Here is a 23,604-nt window from a genome sequence, read left to right as displayed (position 1 = left end):
TTCTCTATGGTCCTGTGTTAGTTAGATAGCTGCTTTTTTAAGTTTCCTGCCTTTTGTTCCCCTTTAATTTTTTTAAACAATCCATTTTGGGCTTCTATCAGTAAAAAAACACACTAACCAGTTTCTATTTATTACCTTCTTCTCACTCTCCAGCACACTCTAATATTTTCCTTCCCAGGTGACTTCCATCTTCAACAATCAATCCAGACGTTCGTAGCCGCCACAGCTAGGACATCGTTTTCCATCACCGCAGGCCAAGAGGACTTTATTGGCTCCCTGGGGGATTTGCTGACAGGTGCCTCTCTTTCCCCCCACCCCTACAGAGAGGTTCTAGTCTGGTTCTGATTGAGCCAGACCTCCTAGTGGCGGGGATATCAGGATTCCCCAGCGGAGCACGGGGAACACCCATCTCACCACGGCATTTGGCCACGCCCTCCTCTTAGTGTAATCTTAACGCACAACTGTCCCCTAACAGTGCAAACACCAGTTGAACAATGAGAACCATAAAATGAAATTTTATTTTTAATAAAGGTAAGAAAAATAAAAAAGCCTTCTCCACTACAATATAACTCACCTGAAACTAGTTATTTTTCAAAGGTTGATTTATTGTAATAATGTACAAAGGTTCTTCGTGGCTGGACCCTGTGTACCCCTCGAAGGGAGGTATCCCTGATAATTTGGGTACCCTGATCTAAATAAGGTCATTAAGAGACATAATGACTTGATGGCACATAATCAATATGGAATTCTTAGAGAATATGGCGTAAAAACAACACTATGAATGTGTTATGAGACAACTCACAGCCCTGGACAGCTTAAGTATAAATCACGGCCTTTTTGTCCATAAACCTGATTTGTTTCAAGTTGAAGAACTCAACATTAAAACCTTGAGTGCTGCATGAAAACTAGCTTGTTACATTGAAGGCAGCAATTCTGAAACCAAGTTGATACAAAAATCTATAATATATCAAACCTGAAGGCTAACATGCTTTGCCTTTGTACATAAACTACAAAATTAAGAAACTCACCAATTCATTTTGACTGGACAGCTTGGCTGTGCTTTTAATTAATAAAAGCTTGTTATACTCAAAGACAAATCTTGCTTGTAAAGGTTTGTTAATCATCCCATCCTTAATGCAGAAATACTGAATTTTACAAACGAAAAAAGGTTGTTTCACTTCCATCTGATGACATCAAAATGGTAAAATATGCATCACTGCCAGCTATGAATTTAGATATTTTTATCACAATGTTACACACGAGTATTAGGGAGCAAAGTTGATACCATAGTGTAGGATTCATCATCCATCCTACAAAGAAGAAAAATCTCAACAAGACAGTTAGAATTTGCTGGAAGAACCATGCTTGGCAAGAGTTTTTCTCCCATAAAACTTGGACTAATTTGAAAGATTTACAATTTATTTTTGGAAAATGTAACCTGTATCAACATTTTTCAACTTGAATTTTTGAAAAGGTGTGTAGGTGTATATACACAATGCAGCTCCTCCTTTCTTGAACTTTTATTTATTTTGAACAAATTATATTCCCCCAATTAATGTATCTGACTATTTATACAATATATAGCCTATATGTGGTGGTGAAGTTATGTTATTTCAACAGAATGTGACTGTAACTGTTAAATTATTTTTGCTTTTCTGTATGCAACATACAATCTTTATAAACTTTATTAAGTTTATAAACATACATAAACTTTATATATTAACTATATTGTGAATTTTTTGAATTTTTGCAGTTTAATAACATGTTGGTTTGTGTTTCCATATGTCACAGAATACTATACAAAAATACTATACAAAAATACTATACAGTTGTATTTAATATCTAATATTTTGTAGCTTTCTGACGTAAGTTTATGGAGAAGCTAAATTCATTTAACAACCATGCTACTAGCTTAACAGATGCAGTAATTCACCTAACAACTGTGACAAGAAAGGTGCTGAAATATGGCAAAATTCTCTTAACAAATGCCTTGCTTAGCAACAGAAATTTTGGCCTCAGTTGTGGTTATAAGTTAAGGACTATCTGTACATTATTTGGTAGGCCGAATCAGGATACATACTGTAGCTTGCCATAGAAAGGGGATTTGGTGTAGGGTTTTTTAAAATTATTAAACGGTGCCCAAATATTTGGGAAGCGAGTTTGCCAATCTAAGAATACTTTTGTTCATGTTCCATTAAGACACTACAAGTTAACATTTTAGAAAATTTTGGGCGACTTTCTGAGTTAGTACCCTCTAGTATGCAGTATTTGCAGGTCCTTTTCAAGATACTTTCACTCTCATTCTTCACAAGTGATGCAGCAAAATAAATACTATAAAGATACCACAATTAGCCACACTTTAGCAACTACAATCTCAATTTACTTCCATAATATCAAAAAGCAAGAGTGTTGCAATATATCCTATAACAAAGAAATATTTCTCACATATAAATCATCTCCATAAGAATGTAGTAGTTCTAGTAATTTTATATATGATTATTTTACTACAGCCATAATGTGTTTCTCCCTTTCTGACACAAGTGGTATAGATCCGGGCTTGCTATGTTTACGACGGTTCTGTTCCCTGAAAAGAGATGTTAAAATATATTTATATATTTCATTGCTCAGAAAATGAAGTTATTACCACATAACCAATATTCATATATCAGAATGTATGATTATATTTGGAATACAATTAATACAATTAATATATTAGGTACTGAATTACAATCCTGGGGGGGGAATAAATTCTTTTTCAGTGCAGATTCAATTAAAATAAAATTTGGAATATATAAATATTCTCCTATACATGCTGTGCACTGGAATAATATAGATCTTGTTCAAAGATAACATCATCTCCTATTTGCATAAATGATTATTAAATTAACATTAATTCTATTCAGGTAATAAAAAAAGATGGCACAGCATCTACTGCTACCTGAACAGCAGTAATTTCTGCTATATCAGAACAAGAGCTCAAGGAGTGCATTCTCCTTTTTGCTGTTCTTCCCAGCTCAATTTAATTAATAGGATGAATCTGATTGGACAGCCTAAAGAACAAAAGCACTACTTGGAGACTAAGTTAGCCATTAGATACTTAGTATCAAATCAGATTTCAATTCTGATGAACAAGTGTTGACCATCTCAATCTCCCTCTCATAGTAACCTGTAGTTCTTCCAGGACATTCCAGTAATGACTCTGATCCTATTCCCCTTCATTATCCATCGTCATCCCCTTCTAATTCCCTCAACATGGCCAAGCTAATTATTTCTATCCTATTGACTCAGATACTCCAACTAATTGTTTCAGCAAATACATGTTATTATGGAATTAAGCTTGGAAAGGAAACAATGTATTGTCCAATCCAACCTCCTGTACTTTAGAAACACATCTAATAAATCAAAGCATGTTACTGTCAGATTAGTCTTATAATCAACTGGAAAAGAGACTTTCCAGAGAATTCCACAGTCCATTAAAAATTAAATAGACAAATGGAAAGAATAATAGAATAAGTTTAAAAAATTAAATAAAACATACTTTCGCCGACGAGCTTCTTTCATGATGCGTAGCTCTTTGGCTTGACTATAGATCATTTTTGGTAAGTGACGATGGCGATTTATACGTTTGATCTGAGGATGATGCTGGAATTTTTCTTTCAATTTCTGATTATAGTTTATAGCAGCTTTCTCTCGGGGAGCAAGCTAGGGAAAAAGATAATAATCTTAAAACATATATTTAACGATGATGAATTCCACAATATCAGAACAGATTTAACAGAACAGTGTGCAATATTTCATGAAATCTTGTTACCTTGTTACTGTAATCTTGTTACTGGGGAAAGTCATGGAACTATAAGATTTCAAAGAATAGCACAAAGTAATATTTGTCAAATAAATTTTAAATTGGATGCTAATGGGAGGAAGGAGGGAGAGAGAACAAGGAAGAAAGGAAGGAAGATTAGTTCTAAATTTATACTGAAACCAAAGAAATTTGTTTTAACTGGGAAAATCTCTTAGAGTTATTCATCTCTGATTATCTTTATTCCAATAGGAAGCACCAAATAAAAGACAGACTATTTCATTCTGCTTAGCCTGGTTGATAAATCCCCAATGAACTATGTTAAATGAGAAAAAGTCCCTATTTTGATCATCAGAATGATACAGAATATACCTCAAATTCCAACTGGATTTAACCTAGCTCTGAAGCAGAAGAAATGTAATTCTTTTTCAAAAACTGCTCATTTAGAGAGATAGACTAAACATTAACCTTTATTAGCTGTAGGAGGTATTTTCCACCACCCATTGTATTTCATTTCTTTTGCTTAGTCAGCAGTACATTTCAATCATCCCTATTGTGCAAAATGTCAATACAATCCAAATTAAAAGGTTTTCATTTTAATTAAAGGCAATTACATTAAAATGGTAGCTGACACAACCCTATTTCTTTCAAAGGAATTAGCCTTTTTAAAAATATTCACAGCATGTCTAGCTTGATGCTGCTCATTCTAATTATGAAATGAAGCATACAGAAGAATAAGAGTGAGCTCTTAAACAGTGACCAAATTTGTAAGCCCAGACAAGCCCATTTTAACTGGAGCTTGGAATTAGCAAGGCAGTACTTCATATTGCAACATGTTATACCAGATTTTATTAATTTCCATTATTGATATCCTGCAAATATAAAAATTCTAGGCAATTTATTAAGGTAATAAATTAAGATGTCACACAAGTCTCCAAAATTTAACAGATGGTGTTTACAAGTAATCCCCGATATATGACCAGTTACTTAATAGCCATTTGAAGTTATGACAACCTCAGGAAGGATGCTTTATGGTCTTATGACTGCAGGATGCTGTAAGCATCACAAATCTAAACCAGCTGCCAAGTATCCAAATTGTGCTCATGTGACAATTGGAGAGTTGTGACAGTCATAACTTCAAATGTGTATCATAAATCACCTTTTCGTAGGCCATCATAACTTAGACCCACCGTTAAATGAACAGTCATAGTGAAGACTACCATATTTTGGACAAAGTCTTGACTGCAATGGAACCAGTAAATCGGTTTAATCCAGGTGCATATGGAGCCAGGAAGCAAGCTTATCATTGTCTTTTAATAATTTTGTCTATAAAAATGAAATATCTAAGCTGGGTCTATATTACTATATTATTGGGTCAAGGGAGGCCTCTTAAAAATTATTTATGAGTTTTAGGAACACGGGAAAATGTGAGAGAGTCCGCAACTTGGGCGTCCTCCTCGATCCACAGCTCACATTAGAGAAACACCTTTCAGCTGTGGCGAGGGGGGCGTTTGCCCAGGTTCGCCTGGTGCGCCAGTTGCAGCCCTATTTGGACCGGGAGTCATTGCTCACAGTCACTCATGCCCTCATCACCTCGAGGCTCGACTACTGTAACGCTCTCTACATGGGGCTACCTTTGAAAAGTGTTCGGAAACTTCAGATCGTGCAAAATGCAGCTGCGAGAGCAATTATGGGCTTCTCTAAGTATGCCCATACTACTCCAACACTCCGCAGTCTGCATTGGTTGCCGATCAGTTTCCGGTCCCAATTCAAAGTGTTGGTTATGACCTATAAAGCCCTTCATGGCACCGGACCAGAATATCTTCAGGACCGCCTCCTGCCGCACGAATCCCAGCGACCGGTTAGGTCCCACAGAGTTGGCCTTCTTCGGGTCCCGTCGACTAAACAATGTTGTCTGGCGGGACCCAGGGGAAGAGCCTTCTCTGTGGGGTGGCACCGACCCTCTGGAACCAGCTCCCCCCTGAGATTAGGATTGCCCCCACCCTCCCTGCCTTTCGTAAACTCCTTAAGACCCACCTCTGCCGTCAGGCATGGGGGAACTAAAACACCTCCCCCTTGCCCATGTTGTTTTGTTGATTGATTGACTGTGTGCCTGTTTTTTAATATATATTGGGATTGTTTTATGAAATTACTAATTTTAAATTGTAATTATATTGGTGGGCATTGGATTTTTATTATGTACTGTTTTTTATTATTGTTGTGAGCCGCCCCGAGTTTGCGGAGAGGGGCGGCATATAAATCCAATAAATCTAATCTAATCTAATCTATGCTCCAGGACAGCGTTTCCCAACCGGTGTGCCGCGGCACACCGGTGTGCCGCGAGACATGGCCAGGTGTGCCACCAAGCTCCGGCTGGGCGGGGCGCTCCCGGTACTTCCGTCCTGGGGCTCCCGCTCGCAGCTGTCCCCCGGCTCCTGCTCGATGCCGCGGTTTTCGGCGCTATCCTGCTGGGCTCCAAAGAAGGAAGGCGGGAAAAAGCCTTTTCCCGCCTTCCTTCTTTGGAGCCCAGCAGGAAAGCGCCGAAAACCGCGGCATCGAGCAGGAGCCGGGGGACAGCTGCGAGCGGGAGCCCCAGGATGGAAGTACCGGCAGCGCCCCGCCCAGCTGGAGCTTCTCTGGCATCCACGGCAAGTGTCCTTTGTGGCCCCGCGGGAGGGCACTGGCGTTGGGAGCGGGGAGGGGGCGGCCGCAGCGGCCGCAGGCAGTCGCGAGGAGATGTCGGCGGCGAGAGGGAGCTCTCTCTCTCTCTCTCAGCTGACTGCAAGCGGGAGCCCTGACGGTGGCGGTTGGACCTGCGGCAAGTGTCCTTTGTGGCCCGGCGGGAGGGCACTGGCGATGGGAGCGGGGGGGGGGTGGCCGCAGCGGCCGCAGGCAGTCGCAGGGAGATGTCGGCGGCGAGAGGGAGCTCTCTCTCTCTCTCAGCTGACTGCAAGCGGGAGCCCTGACGGTGGCAGTTGGACGTGCTGCTGGCACTGCAGGCCTGGCATATACGGTGTCCAGCAGCACGTCCAGCTGCCGCCGTCAGGGCTCCCGCTTGCAGTCAGCTGAGAGAGAGAGAGAAAGAAAGAGAGACATAGCAAGAGAGGCAGAGAAAGAGAGACAGAGCAAGAAAGAGAGGCAGAGAAAGAGAAAGAGAGATAGAGAAAGAGAGAGAGAAAGAGAGACATAGCAAGAGAGGCAGAGAGAGAGAGAAAGAAAGAGAGACATAGCAAGAGAAAAAGAGATACTTAGCAAGAGAGGCAGAGAGAGAGAGAAAGAGAAAGAAAGAGAGACATAGCAAGAGAGACAGAGAGAGAAAGAGAGAGAAAGAAAGAGAGATAGCAAGAGAGGCAAAGAGAAAGAAAGAGACATATAGCAAGACAGTGAAAGAGAGAGAGAGAGCAAGAGAGAGAGAGAAAAGCAAGAAAGAGATAGCAAGAGAGACAGAGAGAGAGAGCAAGGGAGAGAGAAAGACATAGAGGAAGGGAAGGAGGGAGAGAGAAAGAGAGAAAAAAAGAGAGGAAGAAAGAAAGAAAGGGATGGAGAGAGAGAAAGAAGGGAAGGAAGGAAAAGAGAGAAAGAGGGAGAAATAGAGCGAAAGGGAGGAAGAGAGAGGGTTTTTTGTCCAAACTTTTCTTTAGCCCGCCCCCCCGCCCCGCCCCCCCTTCAGTGTTCCCCAGGATTTTGAAAATATGAATAATGTGCCGCGGCTCAAAAAAGGTTGGGAAACACTGCTCCAGGAGGTGCAAATCACAAGAAGCCAATTCCAGACTTGCTATTTAATCCGCCAAAAAAGTCAATCAAAAGGCAATCAACTGCTTTTGTTTCTCCACAATGCTGTCCACACTTGATAAAATGCAGCAATACTGTTAAGATCTACAATCTAAAAAAAAAAATCCGAACACTACAAGGCCCCAACCACTCTAATGTAGCAGCAAATACACAGCACTGGCAGATTCTTAGATGAGGTGAAATTCCATAGCAAACTATGATAGACCCAAAGTCATTCAGCTGGCTTTTATTCCTAAATTGGGAGTAAAACTTGCAATACCCTGGGTTTTTATTTTATTTAAGGCAAAATAATTGCAATGCATTATAATTACTACCAACATTTAATGTTAGCAACCAAGTGCTTTTTGAGTGTCTAAAAGGAATAAACCTGCTTTAAGCCTAACAATGAGTTTGTGGTTACTTACCGCACCCAGCTTTTCAGAAGCATTTGCTTTCCACAAACGAATGTTCATTTCATCAGAGCCACACAAAATGTATTTATTGTCTGAGGTCCATTTCACAGTGATGACATGTTGCATTCTCTTTGTATGATAGACTTCCCTAAGAATAGAAAAGATAGTTTGCTTTCATTTTTATTAGAGGTATTTTATGGTATTTTTACAGGTTGTGCAGCTTTTTGGATTCAACTCCAGTGTGTTTGGATTAGTGCAGGAGTGTAAAAGTAGCATATGAAAGATGCTGCATTTATGATACTAAGTATTTTTTACAGATTTATCCAAAGAACTATGCAACTCTAATATTTCTAAAAATTATCTGATTATACTGATCTCTATTATAAGGCAAATACCTGGAAGTTAAACAGTCAAAATAATAGATATGAACAGGTGGGTCGGTAATAATCTATTACTTTGTTTGGAATAGAATAAAATAATTTTAGAGAAAATTCGAGATTCAGAAAAATTAACCATCTTTTTTCTATTAAAAGAGTGTTCTAACAGTGAGCAAAAAAGTGAGGATTCAAAAGAGCAACTATTTTTAAACTCAATCCCATGTTTGCCTTACATTTCAGCTTTTGTGAAAATAATCAATTATACAGATTATGACAGCTAAGTTGAGTATGAGCGTAACCCTTCCATAACATTTTCAACTTTTATATATACAACTTATTAAAAGCCTCACTTCAAGAGTGTCCTCTTAAAAACAGTAAACAAATGATATCCAGTGGTACCTCTACTTAAGAACTTAATTTGTTCCATTACCAGGTTCTGAAGTAGAAACGTTTGTAAGTAGAAGGAATTTTTCCCATAGGAATCAATGTAAAAGCAAATAATGCGTGCAAACCCATTAGGAAAGAAATAAAAGTTCAGAATTTGGGTGGGAGGAGGAGGAGGAAGAAGAGGAGGAGGACAGTCACTGCCCAGAGTAAAGAGAGCGTTTCTTTTCTCTGGGCACTGGCAGAGGTTTATTCCCTCTCCAAGCGCCCAGAGAAAGGAAAATGCTTTGTTCACTCTGGACTGCCAAACCTCTTTAAGCGCCACCGAAAGGCTCCTCTGGCAGCTCAAAATCCTGAGATGGCCAGGATTAAACGGGGAATGGCAAGAAACTGGCCGAGCCTTCATGCCACTCTCAAATTTCCTGGGAAATATTTCCGGGCTCATGTTCTTAAATAGAAAATGGTTCTTAAGAAGAGGCAAAAAAATATTGAGCACCCGGTTCTTATCTAGAAAAGTTCTTAAGTAGAGGTACCACTGTATTTTGTAACTGTCATTACTTCCTCAAGTAAGAAATTAATATCCAATTTTCTTATGGTCTTAGTATAATTTCTAGTGCCCCAATCCTTATGGATTCAACAAAGAATATTGTTTCCGCGCCAACTCAGGAAGCCTAAACTGCCCAAGGAGCTGCTGATACAGTTCTACAGAGGAATCATTGAGGCTGTCATCTGCACCTCTATAACTGCCTGGTTTGATTCTGCAACCCAACAGACTTCAGAGGATAATCAGACCTTGATCAGCCAGCAAAAGAAGACTGGTCTGAAAGAAGGCTACAATGCCACAAAACAGGACCTCGGTTTGTAGTGGCCCATGGTGCAGGGGCAGGCAAGAGGGACAACTGTCATTAGAAGACAGGCAGACACCAAAGGGTAGAGGGCGGAGATAGGTAGATGGAGAGGACTTGAAATGGAATAGTTCCTTCCTTTCTTTGAGGAGTAACTTGCATCCAGTCCTCACCTAAAGACCATGTGGGATTCACTCAATAATAGCAATTGGGATTACTGGAACTGCCATTGCTAAGTGGAACAGTCATGTGACATTTCGCTTCACAGCCACGTTGCTTAAGTGATGACGTTGCCAGTCTTGATTAGAGTCATTAAGTGAGAACTACTTGTTTATAACATGGAACCAGGTTATTTGCAGGAGCACCTTTCCCTGAGCACATAAGCCCATTCTTTCATTTCAGGTAGGGAAGGTGCATTCCAGGTCCCTTCCTTTAAAATGCTGCCATCTTATAGGACCCATGCATTCTCCATGGCAACCCCTGCCCTATTTAACTTCCTTCTCTCTGAATTCTAATAGCCCCTACCCTTTAAACTTGAAAAGCACTTTTTCCTAAGCACTCAGATAGAGTGGCCTTGGCATGGGACGCACGTACTGTGGGCTGCTTCAGAAAGTTTAGTTATGGTGCCAGGGTTTTTTTTTGTTTTATTCTTTTTTATATTATTGTTGTTATATTGTTCATCCTTTGGTTGTGAGCCATCCAGTGTTTAAAATAGGCAGCCATGTAAGTTTTATGAGAAATTGTAAAAAAAAAATGTTGGAACTGATCTAGCAGAAATAACTATTTCTCTTTTAAAAAAACATTTTGTTCTCCTAACAGGTTTTGAAAACAAATTACTCATAGAGGACACCTGTAATAGAATATCATAGGGATGAATGAGCTGATTCTTTCATTTAATCACTCAAACATCTGGCTCATTTACCAAAAGCTCTTAATAAAATTAATAAACAAAGTATGTCTTCTTTCTTCTGACTTCTAAAGTTTCACATTCAGAGTTTAATTAGGAACATAAAATAAGCCTTGGCATCTGAGGCAAGAGTACTGTGATAAAAACCTATATAATTAAGTCCATAAATTTAATGTGCGTTTGCTATGTATAGAGTTATGCATATTTATGAGACCCAATGCTTTTGAAGGGATATTGTCAAAAATATAGTAAAGCCTTGAAAATTTTCAAGTAGAAACTCTTTCCCAAATAAGAGCATGGATATACATATTGAAGAATTCTTTAGAAGCTCTACTTGTTTCCAAGCTGAAATTAACTGTAAAAGACATCTCAAAACATTTTAAGAAAGAAATTAGCATAACTGCTTCTGATTTTTAATTAAGTTTTTTTCTGATCTAGATTCTCGAAGCCAGCTGATATATTTTAAAAATATTAATGCAAAATCACACTATGAATGTGAGTCTTCTTTATGCAATTTCCTGTGCCTTAAGCACATGTACCATAAAACCTACATCACAGCTGCAACAATCATGCCAACAGCACTAACTACAAAAGCATGCAAAACTACAGATGACAGCTTGAAAGTCTTGTTGAGAAATCTGTATTCAATCTCCACATCCATTACAACTTTACGCAAACTGTGCTGCTGATCCATCAGCATGTAACCCTTTCAATAAGCAAACCATATTTTCTATTTCAACCAAAGATGAAATTGATCTTGGTGCCTATTTCATCAGTCAGCATCTAAATCCCTCCACTTAGCAATAGTTAACAATAGCTTAGTTTTCTTGACTGGCAATTTATATGACAAAACTGGAATCATGTTAGAAAAAAGACAAAAAATTCTCAGTAAATACAAAGTCACCTCCATTGCTGGATTCTGCCCTAAGCAAGTGCACTCTGTGACACATGGAAGAAATCAGAAGATATCTGAATCCCGAAACATTTTAGCCTGGCCATTTTTATAACAGTATCAATGAATAGCAAAACAAAACACTAAAATTATACCGGTAAAAATTTCACAAACTTAATGTAACTATATACTAGGAACTGTGAGGCACAGAGGTTATAATGCAGTATTACAGGCTAATTCTGCTGGCTGCCAGCTGCCACCAGTTGACAGGTCGATTCTCACCGGCTCAAAGTTGATTCGGCCTTTCATCCTTCCGAGGTCGGTAAAATGAGGACTCAAATTGTTTGGGGCAATATGGTGACTCTGTAAACTGCTTAGAGAGGGTTGTAAAGCACTGTGAAGCGGTATATAAGTCTTAACTGCTATTGCTACCCTGTTTCCCCGAAAATAAGAACCTGTCGTGTATTTTTTTGAACCCTAAAATAAGCGCTTGGCCTTATTGCCATGCATTCAAAAGTCCGATTGGGCTTATTATCAGGGGATGTCTTATTTGGGGAGCAACAGGGTATATCAATACAATATGCTCAATATACAGTGTTCCCTCGCTTTTTGCGGGGGATGCGTTCCGAGACTGCCCGCGAAAGTTGAATTTCCGCGAAGTAGAGATGCGGAAGTAAATACACTATTTTTGGCTATGAACAGTATCACAAGCCTTCCCTTAACACTTTAAGCCGCTAAATTGCAATTTTCCATTCCCTTAGCAACCATTCAGATTATTACTCACCATGTTTATTTATTAAAGTTTATTAAAAATATATTTATTAAAGGCAGACGAAAGTTTGGCAATGACATACGACGTCATCGGATGGGAAAAACCGTGGTATAGGGGAAAAACCCGCAAAGTATTTTTTAATTAATATTTTCGAAAAACCGTGGTATAGACTTTCCGCGAAGTTCGAACCCGCGAAAATCGAGGGAACACTGTATTAAAAACAAATTGATTTAAGACTGGTAGCAAAGGAGGAACTCCAGAAGTGTAATCTTTACAAAACATTCACTGACCTGCTATGACCTTTATCTACAGGAAAAATGCGAATAGATTTATCAAAGCTGGCAGACACAAATTCTTTTCCTGTAGGGGAGTAATCCACATCCAGGACTGCAGATACATGGTTCATATGAACCATTAAAGCTTTGCCAAGGAACCGCATATCAAAAGTATATAAGCTGCAAGAAGAAGAAAAATTAAAAGTATTACTTCCAATTACTTTATAATTGATTGATCAAATGCTTTGCTAAATTAGTGGTTTACCACCCAGAGCCTATGGATATCAGACACTTATCGGAACAGTGCCTCTAGTCCTCATCAAAAATTATTTCTTTAAAAAAACTGAAATCTGTTTAAGAAAATATATCTAAGTTATCATGAAAATGTTCTTGATTTAGGACTGATTGGTTAATGATCGGGAAGTTGAGAGTACTGCCACTTCCAAATTAAAAGCAAATGAGTAGAATAATAATCAAAAGCTAAACTGCCTTAAATTCAACTATTTGCTATATTTTGGACTATCCCTGTTCGGAAATAATACTCTTTAAGCTGTCACTGACATTCAGGAAAGCATAAGGCATAGAAGAAATTATATCTGTTTTGACATAGGACCACATATTTTGGAAAAAGAAACTTTATTAGTGTTTCTCATATTCTGCTTGAATAGAACCCAATAAAGTGGAGGCAGTCCCTGTCTCGTTGACCTGAAAAAGTCAAGCATGACTGGATGTAGTTAACTTGTAGTTTCCCATTTTAGGAAATTCCAAAATTAGATTGAGAAGATAAAAACGTATTCTTGGAAGACAGAGATAAATAATTTGTTGGCAAGAAATTTACATTGAAATATGCTTATAAAGTAACTCAGCACGAACTGAATTTGAGTTGCCTATTTAAATAAAAGAATACAATTCTTTCCCAAAGACAACTGAGTCTTCAGCCTCTGCGAAATCCTGATATATAGCCAATTTAGAAAAAAATAGGGTCCATTATAGCAGAGAATTTAGAATATAAAATAGAGTGTTTAACGCAGATACCTAAGTATCTGAGGCAGTGCAACATGTAAAACCTTATATATAGACTGTTTCTGAATACATATAGTCCTCAGTGTGCAATAGGCACAGCACTAGCTGGAGAAGGTGTATAAAGACCAGTGAGGTTATGGAAGAGGCATGAGGTTATGGAAGAGTATATGGGGATGCATGAGAGGCATTGCATGAGTCAGGAGAATGTGCAAAAGGCAACAGTTGCATCAGGAAGGAGACACAAAAGGCAGGGGAGACAAAGTGAGGGTTGTGGAGGATACACAAGTGATGTGAAAGTGTCAATCACAGCATCAACACAGAGCATATGAGGGATTTGCAGATGGGAGAGACTTACATCAGCATCTTGCAAGCTTCACTACCAGCTTCCCCACTGACTTTCTGGGAAAACAGGCAGGAAAGGTTGTAATTGGCAATCCCACAGTTGGGAGGTGCTTTACAACCAGTCATAAGACTGTACAGATTGCAAACACCTACATCATGCTTATGTATTTTGAAGCTGCTGGGATAGCCAGAGCTATACGAATAGTCATAACCACCGTACGTTCAGCACCATCTCTAATTTGATCACAATGGACTAACAAAATAGATTTGCACCTGAGGCCAAGGACTATAGAAGATTATGAAGTTAGCCTTGAAGAAGGTGGACAGCAGCCATTGCCAAATGCTCAGTTTAGCTGCTAAATACAAGAGTGAGAAAGAAACTCAAGACTGCCCCACTTTAATTTTCCTTGGCATAAATGGGAAGGGAATATATACTTTGTCAGGGCTTCAGTTTCCTGTTATTACGCTATAATATTAAAATAGAGTTCCAGATGGCTTCTATTTCCTAACCTGGCCTCAAAGGATTCACAAGGACTATCCCTTATCAGTCAAGATTTGACAGCTAGAGGTACAGCTATACTTGCTCCCCATCCAGCGATCTAGTGCTAGATAGGGATACGGTGGGTTTTTTATTTGGAAAATAACTGATTATTGAGTAGAATTTGATATCTTCTCAATAGTAGGCATTCTCAGGAATACACCTATTGGTAAATTCATTCCATTGATATTTGTTCTTGCACTGCTTCTATTTAACTGTCCTGATCAGTATTTTATTTGTAATTGTAATGTACATTTCTAATTATATCAATGTTTAAATTACCAATTTGTCATTGACAACATCAAGTATCTTCATTCAGCAGAGTATAAAATATTGGAAATAGTTCCTCAGACTCCAGCTAAAGTTTAAAATGTCATAGTACTTTAATAGAAATAATTTTCTAATCAATCAGATTGTACTGTGCTTATATTCTCTTTTTAACACATTTGTTGAGAATATCAAAATATCATTTATTAATGTGTCAACTTTTACACACCTTCTGAGTATCTAAAGCAGTCAAAACATAGAGGAAGCAAAATCAGTATTTCTTACTTGTAATCCTCATTTGCTGCAGTGAAAACGAAAGCTTCCATAGGATTCCAGCAAAGTGTATTTGTTCTCATATCTAAAATAACCTGAGAAAATGGTAAATATTATAAAGTAGGAAAAACAATCAATAGACGTGAACTGTTTATCACAACAAACTATACATTACAAATAAATTGTATAACAATGCAAATGTATCTATAAAAATATATCATAATTATTACTCTGGGTTAATTGTTTTCTCTCAGCCCAACTACCTTACAGAGTGTTGTTGCTTCAGAGAAAATAGGCAGGAGCACTAGTTAAATATGCCACCTTGAATTGACCAAAGGCGGGATAGAAACCAAATAAGTAAACAAACATTAAGCAAATTTATTTGAATTTGAACTTATTGACTTCTATGCCTCCCAATCCCGTAGGACTCAGGGTGGTTTACAATATAAAATACAATAAAATGCAATAATACAAGAAGTCAATATTAATACTAGAACATTAAAATAATAAAAGCAATAAAATCCTATAATACAAATAAATAAAAATTATTTGTTTGTTTGTTAGATTCTATTTATTTTTATTTATTTATTTATTCGATTTTTATGCCACCCTTCTCCTTAGACTCAGGGCGGCTTACAACATGTTAGCAATAGCACTTTTTTAACAGAGCTAGGCTATTGCCCCCACAATCCGGGTCCTCATTTTACCCACCTCGGAAGGATGGAAGGCTGAGTCAACCTTGAGCCGGTGATGAGATTTGAACCACTGACCTTCAGATCTACAAGTCAGCTTCAGTGGCCTGCAGTACAGCACTCTACCTGCTGCGCCACCCCGGCTCATTGTAAGCTGCCCAACTCCTTCCAGATTCTGTGCTGATATTGGTTAAAGAACTGTGCAATTAGCACAAGAATTACCGAATCCAGATATGTCATAAAACTCATAAAGACCATAAACATCCAACATAATAAAGTAATTACTGGTAGTCCTCAACTTATGATAGCAATTAGGGCTGGAATTTCTGTTGCTAAGTGATCTGGCTATAAAACATAACTCCAAATTTGGGAGTCAGTGGGAGCCTAGCAATTGGCTGCTGCTGGAGGGGAGTGAGTGAGAAAGGTACAATGAGACGCAGGGAGACGACAAGGATACAAAAAAAGCACAATGAATTGAACACAATGCAGTGAGGGTCAAGGATGGTGCAAGGGAGATGTGCTGACTGTTGGGTAGGATGTGCATGGGAAGTGAGGCAAAGATCAAGAAGGGCATTGTGTGCAATTGTTTGTAGATGGCTGGCACAGTGGCATAGCTAGCAAGCACAGAATCTATGCAGATATTAAAATGAAACAATATTCAGTACAATTCCCTGCAAGTGGCCATTTTAAAGAGCATATCTGTTACCTTCTTTAGGGCAGTTGATTGTCTCATATCGTACAGCACAATATTTCTGTCTGAAGTACAGCTTCCCAAAAGATTCATCTGAAAACAATTATTTTAATAATCGCATGTCAAATATGGAAGCTGATAGAATTAGAATTTGATTATAATTGCATGACTGTTTAAATAGCATTATTTAGGAAATGAATTTCTTAAATGTAACTTAAAATACTTGTATTAATGAAAAAGAGATGTAATCTGTAAGTGACCTATTTCAACTAGCATCCATATCCTTAAATTAATAACTTTCAAATATGTGTGTGCAAAACAGCTGATCTTTAAACAAAATATGTTGCTTAAAAAATAGCAAGTCAGGAGGATTAAACTCAAAAAGATTTTCTAAGTACTCGTGCCACCACAATAATCCTTCATCCATTTTCCAACTGTTTTTGTGTAAAGAGGATAGGCTTTTCTTATATTCCCCAAATAGTGCTTCAGGAAGAACAGGATTCTAGAAAAATGCAGGATTCACAAGCGAAACTCTATCTGCCCATATTATTTTTAAGCCTCACTGCTCTCAAGCTAAAGTGATAGCTAGAACTCCTCCCATTCCCTTGTCTTCTTGCCGACATTCACCTTCTACAGGTAGACAGCAATGAAAAGAAAATTGTGGCAGCACACCTATCCCCCTTTCTCATGAATGGAAACAAACTGTTACTGGATTTTATAATTCATGAACAAAACTGTAGGTCCTACATATTCCTATATTGGGACCAATGGAAGAAGTAAAGTAAGCAAGCATAAGATTATTTTTAGCTAAATGCTGCCCTGTATTGTCTTAGCATTCACTTCCTACGAGGATTGCACAACTCTCTTCATTTCCCAACTTTTAATTGTATCGCTCTTCTTTCTGTAAATTTATCGCTATTTAGCAAGCTACTCTTACCACCATTTAAAAAAACCATTTTCACCTTAAGATTTGATTCTACCATAGTTTGCTATCCATGATTCTCAAGAGTTAAAATTAATTTGCTTAGCTGTTAGATTTATTCTTGCAAATCTAAACTATATCTTTCCTTAAATATCTTTTTTTTAAAAAAGATGTAAAACCACATTTGCTGAATAATGACCATCACTATAAAGAGCCTTAAGAACTGTTCAATTGAAGACTTCTATTCAGATAAATTTATTTAATCAGTGTTTAAGCTCCCTCGTTCTCCTTCAGCTTTATTTATGCAGGTTTACCTTTAATTCTTATGGCAGACAGCAACGTCCACATGGCCATATCTAGGTTGCTAGTATTATTTAGTGAAAATAATTTGAGCATCATATATAAACTAATGAAATTATTACCTCAATTGGGTTGAATTTAACACTGTTTATGCTATCGACTCCCCAAGTCAAAGAACATATAGGACTAGTTCTCTGCTCATCCCAGATATCAACCTGATGACCACAAGTAGCAAATATGGGTTTCTTCCAATGATGGTCAATTCCAGTGTATACTGTCTGGAAAATATAAAAAACAAAAAGAATCAACTACTGGATATAATACTCAAAGACTTTAATAATAGTCTGAACAATGAAATATTTTTTGTGAAGGATCTGCTAATAGTTCTTTTAATGGTCTCTATATGTCAGAAGCCATTTCTTCTATAACAAGCTATGATCCAAGTGATTCACTATCATCATAGCAACTGGCTCATCTGAGAACAGCCTCTCTCACATTTAAAATGTTTATAACTGTATAAATATTAAGGCCTCTTGCAAGATTTTTAAATTATATACATTATATTACCAGTACATAGCATAGCAAGAATCATTCAGACTTATGGCATTTTATTGAATCTGATATTAGAATGAGTCATTTGTGTGCATAATCTATGCCTTCCAGACAACAAACTTTAATGTCCATCAATTTGAGCTAATACGGCTAATAACAAAATATTATGGTAACTATAATTCAAAACATCTGGAGAGATTCAGATTTTATCTATATGGTCATACTTTCAGTAAACTTAAAGCAAGTTAAAAACAAATTCCAAATAAGTAGCTATTGTTGGTTTTAATAGCTGCTGCTACAATTATCAAAGTTAAACAATGGCTCTTCTCTTAATCCAACTTCAAGAAAGTTTTACAACTGCATATTAAACCAATCTGTTTTATTTCTGTTAAAGGAAATGTAAAATCAGCTACAGAGGGGGGGGAATCAAGATTTTAACTTGGTACATTGCAAAACAAACTTAAGAAAAAAAGAAGATAATTAATAATTAGTACCTTTCCAAGAATGGTATTTATTGGTTCTTCTGCCTCACCATAAGCTGGCGCCTCCATTTTCCACTGCTTCACTGTTTTATCATCACCCACCTAATGATTTGGAAAAACAAAAGATTACTTTTTTACAATATCAATTATTTCTACACCTGAAGCTTTAGTTGTGAAGCATAATAAAAAAACTCTGGAAAGGGCACAGGCAGTCAATCAAGTCAAATATATGCTCTGTAAGCCGATGCACAATGCACCTTTTCAGCTTTGAATCCAAAGCATAACACATGCTTAGTAATAGCCTTGGAGAAAACCCCTTTCCTTTCTGGTTGAAAGCATTAGGTAAATGAATATGTCAATCTTTAAATATATACAAAAAAATCCAACCTCTCAAGTAAATACAAGTTTTTCATATTGTTTTTCACTTTGTTTTGAAACTTGAAGAAATATTATCTTATTCCATTTGATGTTTATTCCATAATCTTGGTATTTTTATAAAATATATATTTTTTTAAAAAAATAAGCAACATCCATTCAACAAATTTCACTTAATATATGAATCAGTGTAGTGAACTGTATCAATGCCATGACAACTCAGCTACTTTTACCAGAAAGATCTAAAGGAAGTAGAATATAGAGTCCACAGAGAGGGGCAGCACACAAGTCAAACAAACAAACAAATCAATAAATGGATGGATGGATAAAAAATAAATAAATATATTCTATGTAAAATGCACTAAATTAAGCAGCACACTTAATATAAAAAAAAACCTCAAATAGTCTAATATAGTAAGTTATGGAATAAAGTTTTAAAATTCTGAGAAATTCATATTCCCATGCAACAGGAATTCTATTATCTACAATGAAGCATATACCATAGGGCCACCAGGATAAAATTAATAAATTGTTAAAGAGAAGAACAGTTGCACAATTTGCTAAATGTTTAAATAACATTTACTTTTCCATTCCAGCTGTCCGTTATCTTGAAAGAGAAATTTAGTCATTTGGCTGTTTGGTATTTCAAAGAAATGAATAGGTTCTGCCTCAAAAAGGCAAGGTTAGCTCACTATTTGCTTTATGCTTCCAGGAAGAAGTTTATATTGAAAATGAAACATTGCCACAAAAAATAAAGTATAGTAAGAAACAGGAATTGTAGACAGAAAGTTCTACAATGTACAGTAATACCTCATCTTACGAACTTAATTGGTTCCCAGGAGAGGTTCGTAAGACAAAAAGTTTGTAACACGAAACATTGTTTCCCATAGGAAACAATGTAAAATCAATTAATCCATGCAACGGGAAAAAAAAAAGCAAAACGACGACGACGCCTGGCTGTCACCTTTTGAAACAGCCGGGGGGCTTCTCAACGTCCTCCTGAACCCGAACGCCAAAGCCGAACTTCGGGGTTCGCCGTTCAGGAGGCCACTGAGAAGCCCCCCGGCTGTTTTAAAAGGTGACAGCTGGGCGGCGGGGGGCTTCTCGGCGGCCTCCCGAACGCCGAACCCGGAAGTTCAGCAAAAGTTCGGGTTCGGGAGGCCGCCGAGAAGCCCCGCCGCCCAGCTGTCACCTTTTAAAACAGCCGGGGGCTTCTCGGCGGCCTCCTGAACACCAAACCCGGAAGTTCGGGTTTGGCGTTCGGGTTCAGGAGGACGCTGAGAAGCCCCCCAGCTGTTTCAAAAAGCGACAGCCGGGTGGCGGGGCTTCTCGGCGGCGGCAGCAGGTTCGTAAGAAGGAAAAAGTTCGTAAGAAGAGGCAAAAAATTTCTGAACCCCAGCTTCATATCTCGGGTTGTTCGTAAGACAAGGGGTTCTTATCATGAGGCACCACTGTATAACTAAAAGCTAAACAAAATGCAACACAAGTAGCAAAAAGTAACAATAAACTTCAAATGTCACTCTTTAATTTCCAAAATTACTTACAGTGAAGAAAGAGGTGCCACAAAAACGGGTACACATTCCTCTTACAAAGCCTTCATGTGCTTGTAACGTACGGGTGCATACACGCTTCATCAAGTTCCAGATTCTAACCTTATAAATCAACAACATGCTTATATCATAATAATTCATAGTAAAGTATATAATACAACTGTTCATCTTCATGTGAAATTTAGAAATAGGCAATATTTAAATATATACCAACATTTAACAACAGAAGCAAACTATCATTCTGGGAATTGAGCAAAAATAAAAAAGGGTATCAGAAAAAAATTTTAATGGTTAAATTGACAGACTTTCATTTAACAGTTTAGCTTTTCCACAGATTTCATAATAAGACTTTAAATTGATGTAAATCAGAAACTCAAGGTTGAAACTTGGTAATTTTCAAACAGTTAACATCTTTTCATCAGTTGAAATAGAAACAAATCCAATTCATAACTAAACTTTTGTACATCTTTTCATGTATAAGCAGGAAAAGATATGGGAACTGTTCAGATAATATTGCCTTTGATCTCTATATATATCTCATGCTGGCTAGAAAATTAGATAACTAAACAAAATAAAAATAGCTATCAAATCCCTTTAACTTGAAATTATTTCTAGAGGTCACACATTTCCTGTTCTATTTTATTTATTTATTTCTTTAAAATCTATTCTATTTTTTCTATTTTAGGAAGAACAACATTAGCGAAAAAACAAGAACAAAAGTCATGGCAGCCATAAGCTACAGACTCCTAATTTGTTGAAGTATCCATAAGGTTTTAAAGCAAGTCTATGTCACAGGAAAACATTTAGAAAATGCATGAAAAGTTTTCATAATTACATTTAACAATCTCTAAGAAAATATTTGTCTCAGTTATATCAAAGTGATATTTACCTCTCCATCACATGCTCCAGACAGAACTGTAGACAAGCTCTCTGGATGTTTAGCCATGCAATTAACTCCATCCCGATGACCATCTAATGATGCAAGGAAAGGTTTTGCAAATATACGATCTAATTTAGTTGCATTTAGTGCCCTTGTGTATTCCCGTGGAATTTCAAATGGATGTAGCGCAGGATCGTAATTTCGTGGAACTAGAAACAAAGTGAACAACACATAAACAAACATATTGCCATCAATGAAGATTGTCTTTCTTTTTGTATTTTATGAATAACCCAACATTATCCTGGAAAATATTTAAATGTATGTGTATTCTTTGGATCCGATTTACGGAGACTGACTGAACAAGTCCCTGATGTTTTGTAGCCAAGGGGTTTCCCCACCATGCCAAAGTGATTTGGCACTGCCTTCTTTTTAGGGTCGAGAAAAGGTGACTGGCTCAAAGTCACCCAGCTGGCTTTGTACTAGATTCAACACCAGAACTCCCACTCCCTAACCTTATATCTTAACCATTGCAATCAATTTACATACACCATCCTTCAAATCCTAATTATGGCGACACCTTCCCCACCCCCATACCCAAGAGCTGAATTCCATAGATGGCACCTCATTATCTACAAAGTAAGGTTACAAGGTAGGTAGCTCTCGCAGGGAATGTTTGCGGGGGAAGTTGGTATTACTGTCGTGTGGCAGGAAACCAGTGGAAGAGAGCAAGCAGTGCCAGTGGTCAGTAGATCATTGACCGGTGTTGTGGTGAAGGTTAGAGATAAGCATCCTCATTCCATTTCCCTCCAAGTGTGAAGTGTGCAATTAAATACGCTACCTGAATGCGAGGAGCATGAACGTTGCTGCGATGGGTGCCCAAGATTTGTGTGCGATGGGTACCCAAGATTTTTCTCGCCGATTGCTGAGTTTTGAATTTTTGGCTGAAGGACAATGGGTATGGCGCCTCTCTGGAGTATAGTGATAAGCCCAAATTTCATCTCCTGTCACTATACAGTTGAGAAAAGCCTCGCCTTCAATCTTGAAACAGTCAAGAAATTCTCGGGAAGCACTGACTCTGTCAATTTTATACTCTTCAGTAAGCATCTTGGGCACCCATCGCAGCAGCATTCATGCCCTTAGCATTCAGATAGGATATTAACAGCGCACACTTTTCACTTGGAGAGAAATGGAATGAGGATCTTCATCTCTAACCTACACCACAAAGCCAGTCAATGATCTACTGACCACTGGCACTGTTTGTTCTCTTCTGATGGCTTCCCACTACACGATGGTAATACCAACTTCAAAAAAACGGAGTGACAACCGATCAGGGCTCAGGAGCAGGGGTCTCCAATCTTGGCAACTTTAAAACTTGAGGACTTCAGCTCCCAGAATTCCTTAGCCAGCAAAGCTTTATTCCTAAGAATAAATAAAATAACCCCCAGAGTCAGCTTTTAGGAGAAATGGGCAGAATAAAATTTTAATTTAAGAAAATATTCTGATAAGGAAAAAATCTTACAACCAAGAGATTGGGTGAACCTGCCTTTATGTGTGTGCACACTTATAAGTATAGTTTATGCCAGGGGTCTCCAATCTTGGTAACTTTAAGATTTGTGGACTTCAGCTCCCAGAATTCCTCAGCCAGCTTTGCTGGCTGAGGAATTCTGGGAATTGAAGTCCACAAGTCTTAAAGTTACCAAGGTTGGAGACCCCTGCTCAGGAAGAAGGCTAAATCCAATCTGCTAATTCCCCGGGTAGGAGAAAAAAACTTTCCCTCAGCCTGACGCAGCCTTCTCCATGCATTGAAGCAACAGGTCCCTTCATAATTCCGATTAAACTGTAGGTAGCCATTTATGAGCGCGCTCCCCCCACAACCTCTTGGCTGCTTGGAGTGAGGCGCCCCTGCCGGTTTCCTAGACAACGACAACCCCCCCCCCCCCCCTTCTCTCCTCGCGCTCACCCCGCTGAATGTCCTGCTTGGTTTCGCGCACATAGTCGTCCGGGTTCCTGCTCAGAACCTTCACCCTCATTTTCTCTCCGTCGGAGGGCGGGGGAGTCAATTCGCCTTCCAAAGACCCCACTCAACAGTACCACGTGCGGAAAAGGGGGAAACTCCACGGAAGGACTTCCGGGTCGAGTTCGCCTACCTCAGGCCCGAAGCCCGAGATAACGTGAAGCAGAAGGAGTTTTGGTAGTAAAAGTGCGAAAAGAAGCCGGCCGCCTCGCGCGCTCACGTGACCCCGTAGTCCCGCCCTCGTGAAGGGGGCCCGGCTGTGAATACT

At 38.3% G+C, this 23,604-nt stretch overlaps 1 protein-coding gene across 1 annotated transcript; it reads right to left on the bottom strand.

Moving 5' to 3' along the window:
- Positions 1-1,401: 1,401 nt before the first annotated feature.
- On the bottom strand, positions 1,402-23,601 carry DCAF13 (DDB1 and CUL4 associated factor 13). Its single transcript, XM_070748171.1, has 11 exons — positions 23,283-23,601; positions 21,332-21,531; positions 20,437-20,544; positions 18,530-18,619; positions 17,606-17,761; positions 16,277-16,354; positions 14,891-14,973; positions 12,451-12,615; positions 7,996-8,131; positions 3,539-3,702; positions 1,402-2,584 (listed from the first exon to the last, which is right to left on the bottom strand). Exons 1-11 carry the CDS (start codon positions 23,350-23,352, stop codon positions 2,497-2,499), a joined length of 1,338 nt encoding a protein of 445 aa, XP_070604272.1. The 5' UTR covers positions 23,353-23,601; the 3' UTR covers positions 1,402-2,496.
- Between the last annotated feature and the right edge of the window lie 3 nt (positions 23,602-23,604).

The sequence above is a fragment of the Erythrolamprus reginae genome, chromosome 3, assembly GCF_031021105.1.
Source record: "Erythrolamprus reginae isolate rEryReg1 chromosome 3, rEryReg1.hap1, whole genome shotgun sequence".
Lineage (NCBI taxonomy): Eukaryota > Metazoa > Chordata > Lepidosauria > Squamata > Dipsadidae > Erythrolamprus > Erythrolamprus reginae.
Note: the sequence above shows the minus strand (reverse complement) of the source record. Positions and strands in the feature narration are given on the sequence as shown.

Bases quoted from the DNA above. Each gene is read 5' to 3' on its own strand.
- DCAF13 (XM_070748171.1), bottom strand. From the start codon at position 23,352: ATGAGGGTGAAGGTTCTGAGCAGGAACCCGGACGACTATGTGCGCGAA. The intron at 18,620-20,436 runs GTAAGTAATTTT...CCAAATCATTAG, and splicing joins GTGGCACCTCTTTCTTCACT to GTGGGTGATGATAAAACAGT. The intron at 2,585-3,538 runs GTATGTTTTATT...ATCTCTTTTCAG, and splicing joins AAAGAAGCTCGTCGGCGAAA to GGAACAGAACCGTCGTAAAC.